This window comes from Taeniopygia guttata, chromosome 1A (assembly GCF_048771995.1).
Source record: "Taeniopygia guttata chromosome 1A, bTaeGut7.mat, whole genome shotgun sequence".
NCBI lineage: Eukaryota > Metazoa > Chordata > Aves > Passeriformes > Estrildidae > Taeniopygia > Taeniopygia guttata.
The window spans coordinates 65,576,455-65,592,360 of NC_133025.1; the positions used below are offsets into that span (position 1 = coordinate 65,576,455).

At 44.8% G+C, this 15,906-nt stretch overlaps 1 protein-coding gene across 10 annotated transcripts; it reads right to left on the reverse strand.

Annotated features, from left to right (window-relative positions):
- Positions 1 to 6,057: 6,057 nt before the first annotated feature.
- On the reverse strand, positions 6,058 to 15,835 carry LOC116807725 (protein mono-ADP-ribosyltransferase PARP12). Of its 10 annotated transcripts, XM_072923774.1 has the most exons (10): positions 15,575 to 15,835; positions 14,295 to 14,506; positions 12,194 to 12,234; positions 11,220 to 11,356; positions 10,621 to 10,741; positions 9,502 to 9,586; positions 8,640 to 8,715; positions 7,788 to 7,936; positions 6,833 to 6,984; positions 6,058 to 6,403 (listed from the first exon to the last, which is right to left on the reverse strand). In XM_072923774.1, the coding sequence occupies exons 4-10, from the start codon at positions 11,277 to 11,279 to the stop codon at positions 6,123 to 6,125; spliced, it is 924 nt and encodes a 307-aa protein (XP_072779875.1). In that variant the 5' UTR covers positions 11,280 to 11,356; positions 12,194 to 12,234; positions 14,295 to 14,506; positions 15,575 to 15,835; the 3' UTR covers positions 6,058 to 6,122. The 10 variants fall into 10 exon arrangements, with proteins under 10 accessions (XP_072779875.1, XP_072779881.1, XP_072779874.1 ...); XM_072923780.1 differs by lacking the exon at positions 14,295 to 14,506 and having other exon boundaries at positions 12,197 to 12,234; XM_072923773.1 differs by lacking the exon at positions 14,295 to 14,506.
- Positions 15,836 to 15,906: the final 71 nt, after the last annotated feature.

Here is a 15,906-nt window from a genome sequence, read left to right on the forward strand (position 1 = left end):
CTCCATGCTCCTGTAGTACTGACTGCTTAAAATCAGTGAAGAGCTTTTCACCCCTTTTGTGTCCTGGCCTGCAAGCCTTGCCCGTGCAGGACATGCTGCATTGCAGCACCAGCCACATCCCACCTGCTTTAGAGATCAAGCAAACAGATACTTCACCTTTGAGGTTGATCTCATACTTCCAATAATCTGCTTGAAACTGGAGAGTGCCAGTCTGGTCAGCCTGAATTGCCTTCTCTGACTGTATAGAGGTTAAAACAGGAGCACAGTAGTTTGGAGACTTACGGAAGAAAAAAAAAAAAAGTAATTATCCATCAGAAAAAAAAAATTGCTTAAAGGACCTGCAGAACAACATTTTATTTGCTAACGAGGTGTAATTGCCTACAACTTGGAGTTTCCCAGTGCATCCAGCTGAACCCCATCTCCCATCAGAAGCTGTTTCCTGGACACTTCTCCCTCCTCATCACAGCACACATGGTTGGGGACCGGTGGGATGGTGCATCCCCAGAGTCCCATACACCTCTGCAGTCTCTGATACTTGCTACCTTCTTCTCCTGTTCCAGACAGGATTAGAGAACATCACCACAGCTCCCAAAATGGTCTCCAAATGATCCAACTGCCAGCACATAGGAGAGCTTTCTGACACTGTTTTCTGCTGTAAGTTAGGATTTGCAAAAGGAAAGAGCACTTTTCTCATAGATGCACACACAACATATTTTAAAAAAATAATAAAAGAAATGTTGGAAGGCTCTGGTTTGGTTAAGAAAATAAACAACATTCAGGTCTCAGCTTCTGACAGTCCTCTCATGAATGATATAAGTGAAATTATGAGATGCTGCAGAAGAGATCAAAATGTGTGTGGGGAGACTCTGAGGCAAGACACAAGACATGCAGAGAGCACACGGACACGGGGGGAGAAGAAAAAGATTATCAGTTTGCTTAACAGTAGTCTTGAGAGGGAAACCCAAACTCTGTTCAGCCTCCAAATCCTTAGGGAAGAAAACAAGTCCTAAAAGGTTCGGATTTTCTTTTTGCCTGTGCTCAAACCCAGGCATGCCATTTTCTGCCCTCTGAGTGTGCCAGCTCACAGAACAGGCACTGTTAACTAACCTGAGCTTGGTTAGTTAACAATAGAATTATTTGGTTGCTATCCATGTTTTACCTGTAGAAGTCAATATTTCTGAACTTGCCTAATAAAAAGTCAAGTTTTTATTTATAAGATCCCTAATAAAACCTCCACAAGTGTGGGAATAGACCACCTGGCTATCCATTCCATGTAGCTCATGCCAGTGCAAAGAACTGCTTCTCTTGATGAACAGCTTTCACAATCATCTTGAATTAACAGTCATTAGAGGATTATGTTAATTTTTATGTTGGTTGATGGCATTTAGATAGAGAAGAGTCCTGCAAGTTGTCTTCCCAGTTATATAATGCAGCTTTTTTACTTATGAGTGTCATTAATTATGTTTCAGCTCAGGAAACTGCCTAGATGCCACATGGTAACAGGAACAAGTAGAACTGAAAGTTGAGGGGAAGAAGAGAAAAACAATCCAAAGGTCAATCTGAGAAGGAAAAGAAAAGCCAGTGATCAGGACATGTCATTGAGTTACTCAGACTGTTCAGGCATAGCAGCAGGTGGAGAAGATCCTGATAGGAAAACAGTATTTTGATAGCACTGTCTCAAAGTTTAGGTTTAGTTAGTAGCCTACAGTGAAACTAATCACATTTCTGACTAAGGCAATGTACAGAGGACACTTTGTTAGTAAGGAATTTGACTTGCTCAGAGAAAAACCCAACCAAACTAACCAACAAACAAACTCCACAAAACAAACAAACAAACAACAAAAAAGGGATTTTTTAAAGACATTAGGATTGACTGTGAGGACCTTCATTCAAATAATTTATGTGAAGGCAGAGGTTGTATCACTGCTAAAATGGGGTCATATTGTATGAGAATCAAAGAGGAAAAAGGATATGAAAAGACTCTTAGAAGAACTTGCTCGAGCTGAAAGCAAAACAAAGGTCAGCTGGCTTTCAGGACAGTAGAATGGATCACAGCTTGAGGTGGACACTATAGAACATAGTAAAAAAACCCCATAAACCTTCAGGATTTTTTAACAGAAACACAAACTGGAAGTTGCAAGGGTCTATCTGCAAAAGGCAGTCAGAAGGAGCCTGCAAGCAGCAAGGGTGCACAAATTGTCTAAGCAGAGACCAATGTGACTTCCAACACCTCCTTCGGAGCTAGTAAAAGGAAAATGATATTGAAAATAAAATACAGTTAAGGAGACCAAAACTGAAGATACAGACCAAGAAAAATTATTTGCAGAACACAAACTAAAATAAAACTTCTTTTTGGGAGTGAGTAAAGACAAAGCTTCCTCCAGGGGTGGGGATATCACGTGTAGACATTTCCCAAGCATTTCTAAGTTGAACACTGGCACACCAATTAATGGGCCCTCTGACATCGCTGGAAACCATCTGGAAGGGAAATCTAAGCTTATTAAGAACAGATGGATAAGAACCAGGTCAGCCTTCCCTATTGCTCCTATTTGTAAGCTATATGTAAAAATAACCTTGTAAAGACAGTTTGAGTTGCTCTGGGAAATCATGCCTAGGACTCAACATGCCAGACAACAGGCACTGAAAAAGAACAGGAACAACAGAAAAAGCTCTTGCCTGAGAGCTGTCTCCTACAGGCCCCTAACTAAAGACTCCTGCCCTTCCCCAAACCCTCAGCCCCCATCATTAGCACACTGATCTGGGTCCATTATTCCCTCAATCTAGAAACAGCCTTGTTAAATAATGCAATTGTTGAGCATGTCATGCCAAGAACAATATCTGTGTTTTCTTCACCTGGCACCCATACAGTTGTCATGCCAGGTTATGGGGCTCAAGTTGATTTTTAACAGTTTGAATGTTTTGGAAAATAATATGTCATTCAGCACATTCAATCAAGCATTAGGTTTCTGCAGTTTAATCATCCTGTAATAAATTCTGTCAAAATTGTTAAAAGGTTTCTTAAAAATACTAAGAAGTCAAACTCGGCACCAGTAAATGAAAAGAAAGCCTGAAAACTTGCTGAGGTGTTATTTAATAGAAAGCCTACACCAGTTGCATGAATATGTAACCAACTGTGTTAAAGCTTAGCATGCTGCGAAGCCCTAAGAGAACCACAATAAAATCAATTAGAAGTACATTATGATGAAGAGATCACTTGAGCTAACATCCTTGCAGGCAAAGACAGTACATTTGAACACATAAAAAAAATACATTATTTATATGAGTACAAAACGCATCCATTGACCCTTATGAATAGTTGCTGGTTCCTGAAAAGTAATTGCTAAAGAAATTACTGGAGAAGCTGCTGATGGTGACTGTGAAACTGTTAATCACATGCTCGAGTCAGAAACAATTTAACCCTTTCTCAACAGATCTTAATTTTTTTCAGGGGGGAAAAAAAGTGAATGAAAATCCAATAGATTCATTCTTGGTGCCTGCCAGCTAGTGGACATGTTGCTGACAATTTGCAAGCATTTCTTATCTAAAAGGGTGCTGAGGAATGCTTTCTGCTTAGTACTTTGAAGGCACCCACATACTCCAGAGGCAGCCAGAGGTTCAGGTTGGGAAGAAGATTTAGCAAATCTAGGATCCTGAGCAAAAGTCCCACAAAGAAATATTCATAGATTAAGTTGCTTTTCACTTTTACTAGCAGCTTTTGCTCTCAGTGCCTCACTGGCTGAACTATTCCCGAGTCTTTTAGCTCTAGATTCCCAGATGTGCTTGGGCTAGAGGTTCAGGATCATCTTAAACCAGTTAAAAATCATGCTGCAGCCTGCTCAGCTCTCTGTTGGTGCCGACACAAGCAGAACAGGAAATCGCTCATGCTGAACACCGTATTTTGGCTTTGGGTTTTGTGGGGGTTTTGGCTAGGTCAGTTTTCAAGCAAGTGAATTCCCTGCATCTGCTCCCCTCCATCCAGCAGTAGCATGGAGGAAACAGCAGCAGCACCCACCTGGAGACAGGAATGTTCCTTTGGGCAGTAGCACAAAGGGAGAGTTCCAGAGTGTGACCCTGAAAGAGTGTGGGCTCCTCAAGGAGAACTCCCATATCAGATCTGGTACTCCAGCACCTCAGAGCACACAGCAGTGCCACACCACTGCACACTGTTACAGCTGCTCACACCAGATCCTGCCTGATCTTCTCGATATAACACCCAGCACCTAATTCTGGAGGTTGTGAGGAAACTCTCCCTGTAGTCAGAAATAGTTCTGACTTACTGGATAATCTTATTTTTCTTCCAAACTGTGCATGTTTGCACCTATCCTCTGTTCTATGCCTGGTGTCCTCTTTTTCAGATCAACAGCCCCCTTTTTCCTGTGGCTAGCCTGCTTCTCAGCAGGATTTTCCTTACCTTCTCCTGCCTCTGATGATTTTGGTAATCCTGCTCTGAAACCCACCTGGCTGGAAATAACTTTCTCCCTCATGATGGGTGGTTTCTTCTGTCATGGAGGAGAAGAATGGAGGAAGATGATTTATACCCAGGCATCATTCTACAGAGTATTTTGTATAATAGCAAAACTCTTCCCAAACCCTCCAGCTCCCAGCCCCTGTCCTGCCCAAAGACTGCACATCCAAGCCTCCTTAAGCTGATGAAGCCATGGAGGAGATCAGTGGAATGTTGCAAGGACCAATGCAGGGTGACAGCTGAAAATGGTCACTGTTCAGTCCCTTCCCATCCATTTTAAGTTACTTCAAGTGACTTTCATTTTCACTTCCTGACTGCGTGGAAAGTTCTCTGCTCACCTGTGACTGACAAGACTAGATCACTAATTTGCAAAAGAACAATCTTTAGCCTTCTGCAAATGCAGTGAGACACAGAAGTGCATGAATTAGTGCAGCTTAGGCACTAATTGCAGTCACCTGTCTTTCAAAATTCTCTAAAGGCACTGACTGTGCCTGAAGATGGCAGCTTTAGGAAAGCTGATGGGATCCTACACACAGCCCTCCTCTTGGTTCCTCCCGGCTATGGCACACACAAGTGAGCCACTTGTGACTCCTCTGCAGAATTACAACTTACACATCATGACTGTTTTAAAATAAGCCATTCATTTTTGTTTCCATGCTATCACTCATCCCAAAAGTTATCTATCCCATAATGCACCAAGTTTCAAGTACTATGACCACAATTCAAGCTTTCCCCACCACCCAGCCTAGCTGGAGCACATACCAGTGGGGCACTTCTCCACCATCAGAAGTGCCAGGCAGCAGCAGGGTAATCCAAAACTGCCACCACCAGTGCCAGCCTGCAGGGTGGGAAGGAGGTGGCCGTGCCAGCAGCCAGCTCTCACAAAGCCCCTGTGTCTCACTGCTCGCTGCTGCAGGAGCTGGCTCCACAGCCCTGGTGGGACTCTGCTGTGTGCCACCATTCAGCTCACCATGGACTTCCTCACTGCTGGTGTCACGGCATGGTGGGGATCTAACTTCAGCAGCTGCCATATCCCTGCTTTTTTGACCTAAATCCAGTGGGGACAGAGGAAGGACAGGGTGTCACAGAGACATGACAGGCTTGACACAGCAGAACAAGGTAAGAAGAAATGTCAGCAATGTGACCAGGAAACAAAGCTAAGTTCTTTGCCCACATTAATTACAAAGACTTCAGGATGCAGGAGCTTCTTCCCATTCTTCCCTTTCTTCAAAGGTAGGCCATGATTTGTCTCTTGAGCACCATGGTGTAGGTACTTTCACTTTCCTTCTTCCACATTCCCTTCCCAGTCTCCCTTTGGCATATCAGCACCATCACAGGCAGGAATCAACCCCAGGTGACCATATCAGTGGATCAAGGTCATTTTAACTCAGCAGGTGCCACTGCATTATGCTATGCAAGGCAGGTACATCCCCATTCCAGCCTGAAGATAGGTGAATGCTAAAGCTTGCCACTGCTTCTGGGGAAAGAATAGCTCCTAACAAAAAAACTATGCCCCCAAAACAATCAGGGGATTGATACTGGTTCGCTGCATTACAAAGTGTTCTAAAGCTACAACTAAAACTGAACAAACATTTTCTTAAAATTGTACCGAAGAGTAATTTATTCAGTGTGAATTCAAAAGACATTCCACCATTCATTACAGGACCACACAGCTGCTCTCAAGGCTGTACTCCAAGACATAGGCAGGGTAAATTTGCTGCTTCTCAAAGATGACAAAGATGGAAGGGTCTGTCGGGTCATCCACGCAGCTGTCATAAAGTCTGTTTGAATTTTCGTCCCTGGGCGGAGGGCGGCAGTACTCAGGGCTCCCCCGCACAAAGTCCCCAACGAGAACCTGAGCTACGAACATGTTGTAGCGCCCGCCGAGAGAGGAACAGTACTCATGGGAATAGCTGGCATCTCTGGCAAAGTAGCTTCCTAGGGAGCAGAAAATGCCACAGGTCAGGCAATACACCAGCCAAGGGACAAACATGTGCTAACAGCACCTTGGCAGCCAGCAATCCAACAAACCCAGCTAGCCTGACAGTGTGTGGGAACATTCTTGCCAGGTGTTCCCACAGTGGCTTTTTGTGAAGTACTGACAAGCTCCAGTCCACATTTCACCATCAGCCTGCCAGTCCCACCTGTCCAAGAGCAGGTACCTGAGGCAAAGAGAGGTGTTTTTAGCCCTTCATGGAATGGGATTGCTGCTGTGGGTGCTACCTAAAGCAATGCAGATATATACAGGTGAGAGTGCCCTACGGGCAGAAGTACATGGGTCAGGAACCATCATAACACACATCCCCCAGCCTGGCTGGGGTCTGCAGTCCCTGATGCTACAGTCCCTACACCCTTCTGCACTTGTACCTTTTCCATACATTGTCCCATGAGTTCCACAGAGTCTCCAGTCAAAGTTCTGCTCACAGATGGCAGACACATGGGATGGACTCGTGCCATGGAACAGGAGCCTCTCGTTCACCCCTTTCAATTGATGGAGCTTCTTCATCTTTTCTTTTTGCCTAGAGACAACAACAACAAAAAAAGGAGAACTACTTGTTTTCCTGGTTCAAACAAGGAAAATTTTCCAACTCAACTCCTCCTACTTCTGGGTCACGGAGGAACAGTGACACAAGCCACTCTCAGTGGAGTTACTGCCAGCTTTGCACTTCTGCTGGTACCCTGCTGCACAGCTGGCTCCTGCCAGCAAAACAAAAAGTTCTCAGCAGCACTATGGACTGTGTCACCCACAACTTCACACCACGTGAGAGAGTAAAGAGACAAACATCTCTTGACTAGGAATTGGTCAGTTCCCATGTTACATAAATCCTGAATACATAAATATCATTATAAAACTGAGCTGTATGAAGCCACAGTGAAGATTTTTTTTTTCCTGTCTCCTATGTGGAAGAGGCTAAAACCAAAAGAATAAACCTGAAACACCAAAGCTCAGTTATGATGAAGGAAAGGAATTTACTTTTTGAATAACACTAGCAAGAATCACATACTACATATCTTGCTAGGGATAAAAGGCTCATTTCTACACACACAAAAGAACACAGATGCAACGTTAACAACTCAGTCACAGAGAGAGCAGCCCCAGTCCCCTTCCAGGACTGTCCCAGAGAAGCCTCAGAGAGCCAGGTTTTGGGGCAGTCATTAAGTCTGAGCCACCAGCCAGACCTGGGCAGAGAGATATGTGGCAGCCTCACCTCTGCCGGACTGCTGAATTTGGCAGCTCCAAATGTAGACTATGGAGGGCAACAGATCAGGAAATACCAGTCTTCTCATACAGTAAGGATAATGAAATAAAATAGATACGAACCACTGAAAAATGTCCCAAAGTGTTGGATTCTGAATCCTCTGCAGTTGGTTGATGCAGTAATTTTTCATTGTCTTCTGAAACAGACTCTTGATTTTTCTATATTCTTGGGAATCACTGCTGAGCTGTATCAACTGAAAATTTTTAAAGCACTAAAAATAAGGTATTACTGAGAGTAACAACTCCAGTCCTTCCAAAGGACTCATCAACCTCCTCACATCTGCTGAAAATCCCTACCACAAAAATCACAAGCTTCTTCAGTTTTTCCTATTAACCCTCCTTTACCGTCATTCCCCAAGTGGAAGCACAGGCACTGGCTGAGAGAAACCAGTGCACCCCCATATGAGTTTCCTTTTGAGGATGAACCTCCACATCTGGACTACTTTTAGCTCAGAGTAACCTAAAGCTGAAATGCACAGCAGCATTCAGGCTGAAGCAGAGTGAAAGTTTCACCTTAATCTGACACTCTAGCACCTTCCCTACAGGGCTATGTTGCAGTTTTACCACAGCAAATAACATCCTGCCCCAAACTGACAGAGGAAATACCACCTTAAGATCCAATTAATCTGGTTTATCAGGGGATGAAGTGCCTTGGGAGAGTGCAAAGGACAGGTATGAGCAGCAATGGCCTTTCCTACCCTGTGTGGTATCATAGGGGAGATAACACCACATCACTCTCGGAGAGCCTCCCAGGAAATGCACGTCTGTTCTGAATATGAAACTGTCAGTCTTGTCTCACATCATAGCTGCTTATTTTAAAAGCTGGTAACATCTCAATTGCCTTGAATTATGCTCTTGGAAAAATCAGTACAGGAGAAAGCTCTACCCACCCTCTGGAGACCTGGAAAGTCCTACCTTGTACCCGATATCAGGTAATGCAGTTTGGTCCCACTGTGGAGGATAGACAGGATGTGACAGAGTCATGTTTTGGCTACAGAATAGAAAAAGGAGCCAGTCAGCTGGTGATACTCCTAACCAACTCCCCCTTCTGGGGAATCTAACCACAGGCTCCAAAGCAGTCCTCAGGCATCCATTCGTGAGCTATAGTTTGTTTTCTTTTTGAATGAACACACCTCTGGTTCAACCAACACTTTAATTGAACCCTCAGCTTCCCATGCGCTGTCTGCTGGTGAGTTTCTAAAGCAGAGACAGCTCTTACTATAATAAATCAGTAGCACAAATAACATTTATAGCAGATGTGCTCAAATTCTGTTAAGATGAACTTCTGTTAGAAAAAGCCATGAGATAGGGTATCTCAAGTAAGTGCCTGTAATTCACTTAATTTCAGTGGATTTTCCTGTTCTGATTTTTAGTTTATCCTCAGCTTTCCAAGAGATGACATCCACATGCACCACAGCTCTTGGGATTGGCAGCTTCTTGCTCCTAATCGCTGCACAGTTATTTATTAGTGCTGGGGCATAAATCAAGGAATAAAAATTCCCGGCACAGTTGTGTCAGCCTTGTGTGGCAGATCTGCTCTAGTGGTTTTTCACAGCTGCCAGAGACTGCCAGCAAACATCCCTCCAGAGAGTTTTACAGAAGCGTTGCATAATTTACAAATACTGTCACTGCAAAATGTACTGTTAAACCAGTCAGGAAAAGGTATCTAAACATTAATTTAAGAAATATAAAATTGCATTCTAGGCAGGTAGGAGGAACTTCTTAGCAGAAAGGTGCTGTCCTCTAGAGACATTGCTAAACAATGAATGTGTATTACCTTCCATCTTGTCCATCTTCAGACTGCCTAGGCAGTCGAATAACACTTCTTTGAGTGTTAAAGAGCACGTTTGTTTGGACCATGTCTTGAAAGAAAAACACAATAACTCAATAAGGAGATAATTCATTGTCTAGGGACAGGCTCTTCCGCGTTGAGTAAAAATAAAAGAGAAGGTAGCCCTGAATATTGCATTGTGGTGCTCTCTCTATCCCACCCAACCAGTGCAAACTTCATTCCCACTTGCACTGCTCCTACTTGGAGATCAGCAAGGTCAACCACCTGCTAGCACAGGCTGTGAAACTTGAAGGCAACCAAGCACCAACTGCACCTGCACTGGTATTCACATCCAGGCTGCTGGCCAGAGAAAACCACATCAGATGGCAGGCCTACAGCAAGAAAGAGTTTTCAGTGTAATGGGGGCCACAAACCTGGCTTTCCTGGCAGCAGAGGGCTGCTCCATGGTGCTAAAAGCAAAGCCTGCCCTCCCTTCTTGGTCCTGTAACAATATCACAGAGCAGATGCTGGGTGACATGGCTAATTATCCATTGTTTCCTCCTTTAAACACCACTCTTTACTCGTTCCAGGAAACATTTAAAGTTTGGAAAGCTAACAGGAGTTTTAAGACGGGTAAATAAATTAGAAACAGAAAAGCATTTTTCATTTTCCCATTTCTCTCTCTATGTAACCAGCCCTGAATTTTTGTTTGCTGCACTGTGCTTTCTCTCCCTGTAAGTAGCTTGCAAGATGTTCACAAAAGGCTCACTTCTTCACCTTTTGACTTTTCAGTGCCTTTTTTTTTTTCCCCTCCCTGATTTCTAATTCTTCCTTTTCAGATGTATAAACACAAATGTATAAGCCAAGGTGCCATGAAGCAATTACTGTCAACTCTTCTTCTGAATGTACAATATTGTCAGGTATGTTTTTTTGACTATAGATGCCCAAGTACAGAAGCTCAAGTGGGGCATCTCAAAATATTAGAGAAATTTACCTACTGCTCAATTTCTGCTTGGAGAAAATTTACAGGAGGAAAAAGAGCTGTTCAAAGAGATGCAGTTATGGTGTGAAAACCTTCAAGCAAGCTGCACTGTGCAATGAACTTCAAACAAGGAGATACTTCACCTGCAAAGTCTAACTTATACTGCTGAGAGCCAGCCCTGAAAATAATAACACCATTCTTGTCAGCTTGATATTCATTCTCCAGAAATGCAGATGTTACAGTGGCAGTGACATGACCTGGGTGCTGCAGAAAGAACAAGGAAATTATACCTGTTAGAAACCACCTTTGGTTTAGGTGTCACTGTGGGGAAATATCAATGTTTCCCCAGGCCCCTATGACAGGAGGATGTTTGAAGTAAGTCTCTATGGCTTCAAGCACTCTGTTCTACAGAGATGGAGGGGGTACCCCACCGAGCGCAGCTGCTTCTAACAGCAGCAACAAAGCAGCCTTCAGCCTGTGTGGTCAGCTCCAGACAAATAATGTTTGTCAGCTCTGGAAAATGCACCCACTTCCCAAGCCAGACCCTTGAAAGCTTTCACAGAGTTCCAGTCCTGTTTTGAGGGACAATTAAGAAGACAATTCCACCCAGGCATTGGAGCAGCACTGCTAGGGCACCCAGCGGCGCATGTAGAACACACCAGCTGCAGAACAACACACTCTAAAGAACTCTCCAAAGATGTCTTAACAAAAGCTTTTGGCATGAACAGCAGATGAATTTCACCTCTTTCCCATACTCAATCCACTGGTTGGAATCATCGAGCCAACACCAGACATACTCCATTTTCAGGAGCAAACAGATGAGTCGGGAGACAACACAAGTGCAGAAGAGCTGATGGGCACCTGGCTGCTTGCTCTGCCCTGCATTGGAAAAAAAATCCAGATCAAAGTAGGGGTCTTTTCCAAAGCTGTCAAATTGTGCAGTATCCCTGGTCTGATCAGAAATCTATTCACTTCTCAAAAAAAGAGACCCCCTCCAGCTGGGAAGTGCAGGTTTGCCCCAGCACTGAGGAATTGGTGTTTATGGTACATGGTAAGCACCATATGAAGAAATGACCCTGACCTCTCTGGCTTGGACCCGTGCCACTGATTTTCCCTAAAATGTATCTTCCTAAAAAACACAGAAAATACACTTGACACCAGGATTCCCCTGCAGCCCATAGAGATGGCCATGGTGAGAGATAGCTGTGCCCCCTCCCCATGGAGCAGAGAGCCACACTGCAGCCCATGCAGAAGGCCATGCTGCAGCACGTGGACAGGCCCTGAGGGAAGCTGCAGTCCACGGAGAAGAACCCGTGCTAGAGCACGTTTATGCTGAAGGACTGCAGCCCATGGGAAATGAACATTTTTGAGAATGATGGAGGAATAGATGGCAAGTCTCACAGACTGAGGACAACATCCATTTCCCTTCCCCTCTGCGCTGCTTTTGTAGGAAAGGGTAGAAAAGTCAGGAATGAAGGAGTGAAGCTGAACCTGGGAATCCATGGAGAGGGGGAATAATTTTATTTTCTCACAATTTAAATCTATTTGAATTGGCAATAAATTAACTTCCCCCAAGTCAAGTCTGTCTTGCCCAATGTTCACCTTGACTTTATCTCAGCTCATGAACTTTCCCATCTTATTTTGTCCCTGCTGTCCTGTTGAGGATAGGGAGCGAGAAAGTAGCTTTCACTTGGAGGAGGGGGTATCATTACTTACCAGCAAAGTGTCTATTCTGCACTCTATCCTAGACACAGCACCTACAAAAAGAAGAAAATGAAACAGGTAGCCACCAATAATGCCAGCTCATGGGATTTTACTTTGCTTCCTGCTGTGCTTCACCCTCCATTTAATCTCCCAGTTTTGGACCCAGACAACACTTTTATAATGTCACACCAATTTACTGCCCCTACAAGATTGCCTATCATGGATCACATATCCATAGCCAAAAGATGCCAGCAGTTGAGCTTCCAAGGGTCTGTGACAGAGCTATTCTGAGCTGCCTGAAGAATCTGAACACGGTATTGAAACAGAAACTGGAAATGATCATGTATCCAGCTCTGACGCCCTTTGTACTTTGGCAGGGATGGAGGGTATTTAGAGCAGGCCAATGAGAGGAAATCCTTACAGCAGCAGCTCCCTCATAGAGCTGTTTACAGTGCAAAGGTCCACAAAACAAAGGCGTGGCAGCCCCAGAGTGCCAGAGCAAAGAGCAAGGAAGAACCTGGGTCTCCTTCACAGACAGACCTCGTTCCAGCACTGCCTGTGTATGCAGCAACACCGGCCAGGCCTGTTCCTAGAAAAATGCTCCAAACTATTCTTCTCTCCCATTGCAGGGCATTCAAGAGATCCAGCACTACCAGGAGATTTTTTGGACGTGGCTATCCCTTTTTTCCCCCTCTTCACAGCACCACGACGCTGCTGCTATTGACATGGTTGAAGAATTTGAAGTTTGCAGATTTGAAGGGTGGAATTTGAGGAGGGAGGTGGGGAGAGGGGAGATGGAAAGGAAAGCAGGGAAGTGGGGTAGGATGACATTCCCAGGCAGCTTTTTTCCACTGCTGCCCAACTCACTCTCCCCTCTACTCCCACTATTGATAACCCCTGCTAAACCCTGCCAGCTCCCCTGCCAAGACCTGGGGCTCCCAGTCTGTCCAAATCACATGAGCTTGCAGATATGTCCACTTGTGACCTACTTTTCCTTTCATTTTCCAGCATTTCTGCTCCATGGTGGGATTCTCCACGTATCAACTAACCCCAACTAGAAATAAACAGAGGTGAAGCACTTCAAAAGCAGATAGAAATGTTTTGCCAGCAAGACAGGTAGTGTCCTTCAGATTTTGCTGAAGATCTTGCTATATGGTCTTTTGCAACTCTACATTTGCTTTTTATATCTTAACAGGAATAACTTTATATAGAGAAAATTTTATACTTAAAAAGCAACCTCATGCTATCTTTTCCCTTACACAAGAAAAAAGATGAATGAATGAAGATATGAACACAACTTACAGTATGATGAAGTGCAAGCAGGTAACGCTCCAGCAGACCTTAAAGCCAAGCCCACAAGCTATGAAAACATGAACTTCCTGTGTGTCCAACCCTCCCCTCTCCGTTGCACCCTGGGAAGGCTGTCAGAGCCCAGCATGTGTCACTTCCCTGGCACAGTTCTGTCCTTGGGCTGCCCAGTCACTCCCCATCAGGAGCTGAGGGCATCAGCCTTGTGCTTGCCAGGCTGGGTGAGGCTGCTCAACCCTTGCTCTGCATGGCAAAGGTGCCCCGAGTGCAGCAACGCCTTCGAAAGCAATCCACAGCTGGCCTGTGAGAGCTCCCTGTGAACTGCACACTGCACATCTGGACCTTGCTGTCTCCCTCGAGCCTCTCTGTGGGACCACGGGTGTCTCTCTGCCCCAGACCCTTAAGGAAGTGGGGCTGAGTAACAATAACATTTCCTTCTGGTTGTTGCGACAGACGCATGCGCATCTGCCAACCATAGCCCGGGGCTTTGGCAGATACAGCTGCAAAATCAGTGTCACTGCGACCCAGCAGTGTTTATCCCTGCTTCTGGGCTCCTGTCATTCTTCTTTACCTAGAGCCAATTCCTCTCAGCCTTCCAATGGCTGGGGTATTCAGGACTTTCTCCTTTCTATAAGGAGCAGCTTCTGTCGAACATCGTTTTTGAAAAGCCAACAGCTGGTGTTGCCTTGCAAAGTGACTCCCCAAATCTCAGTGCAGGTACATCATTCACCCTGCTCCCCCCAGGGTTAGTGATGGCACAGGTGAGGGGTTTGCAGCAAGCAGAGCCACGCTGAGCCACACAAACCTGTGTGTGCCAAGCACAGAGCCCTGTGAGACAGGCTCACTCAGCCCTCGGAGTCTGCACCATCCCAGGTGTTCGTGTTCCTGCACCTCGAAGTCTGGTCCTCCTCTCTGCTCTTCCCCACACATATCAGACAAGGCTTAGGAGCTTTCCAGTCTGACCTCCAGCCTTCCAGAAGCTGACAGCATTTCCCAGCAGAGCTCTGAGGCATAAAGCTTAACAACACATCAAGAAGTCTTAATGATGCAAACTTGTTAAGCCGAAAGCATTTCTTTGACTTTTTTTAAATCTCAGATTGTATTCAGTTGAACCACCCAGAACATTTTTCTTTCCTGGTGATGCAGTCACACCGGATCAGCAGTGGCTGAAACATATAAATCTCTGAGTTTCTAGAAAGGGTACACTCTGAGTGCATTCCACAGACATAGCATTAAAATAAACAAACCAACCCGACAACAACAAAACCCCTAGAGCACACACACACAAAAACAAAACAAAACAAAAAAAAATCAACACCACAAATGTGATTATGAACTCACTTTCTTTCACTTCTGACCATTCTTGAAGGTCTTAGAGCCACTGAGGCCTAAGTGTTTCAGTAGACATTAGATAGGAGCTTTAGGAAGAGCATTCTGGCTTGGTAGAAAATGTTTACATATCTTTGCTGTCTCTAAAAACAGACAGCTCTCCACAAACTAGAAACTTGAGTTCACTGTAAACTGATACCTTCTATTTTTACCCCTTTTAATTGCAATATCATCCATGGAGCAGTTGAACCTCTCATTTCTCAACCATGGTACTATATCTGTCTGCATTTGCAGTAACTGGGAATGGAACAGGTCTTGGAGCAGACATCCTATGTATAGCCCTACAAGGTTTTTTATTCCTGCACAGGCAGCAGAAGCACCCAAGTGTGGTTTCCCAGCATATGTCAAATGACTTATCCTTTATAAAGAAACCATGGTCCAGCAGGTAGCTTTACTTTAGTTCCTCCCAGGAATTTCAATCCTTGTTCACTTTTCCTCTTCAGAGGAAATAGATAAAGAAGGGACTTTTCACCTTGTGTCTGTGGCTCTGTGACACGCAGCAGCTCTGTTGCAATTTCAGACTGCTCCAAGGTTTGGTGTGGGAGTCCTGATGCTACAACATGTGCACACTGTGCTCACATGGGTATTGCAGGCTGGGACCAGACTGGCAGTACATCATGCTTTTACCTTAAGGTGTGTAAAATCCCCCAAACCAAAGTGGGTGCACCCATGAAATGTAGGGGTGATTGAGCTCACCTGGTTCTGCAAGGTCTTCTGCAGGTTAGCCTCCCAGCCACCCATACTGGGTCCTGGTCCACCACTGAGGTGCTGTGGGAAGGTGTGCCAGGCAGTTCAGCTTCAGCAAAACCTGGTACCAGGAGGGATTGGCTTTTGTCCGGGATCCTGGAAGCATTTCCAGATTTCACTTGAATCCATTCTACCATTTAAAGCCAGTAACTTCTCCTGTAGGCTGTGATGGTTTCCACTGTGAGGATTTTCCCAGTGAGACTGTATTTCCTGTTGGACAATGTCCAGCAGCTTGTAAATTAAATTGTGGGAGGGTAGTGGGGAAACAAGCCCTGCAACCA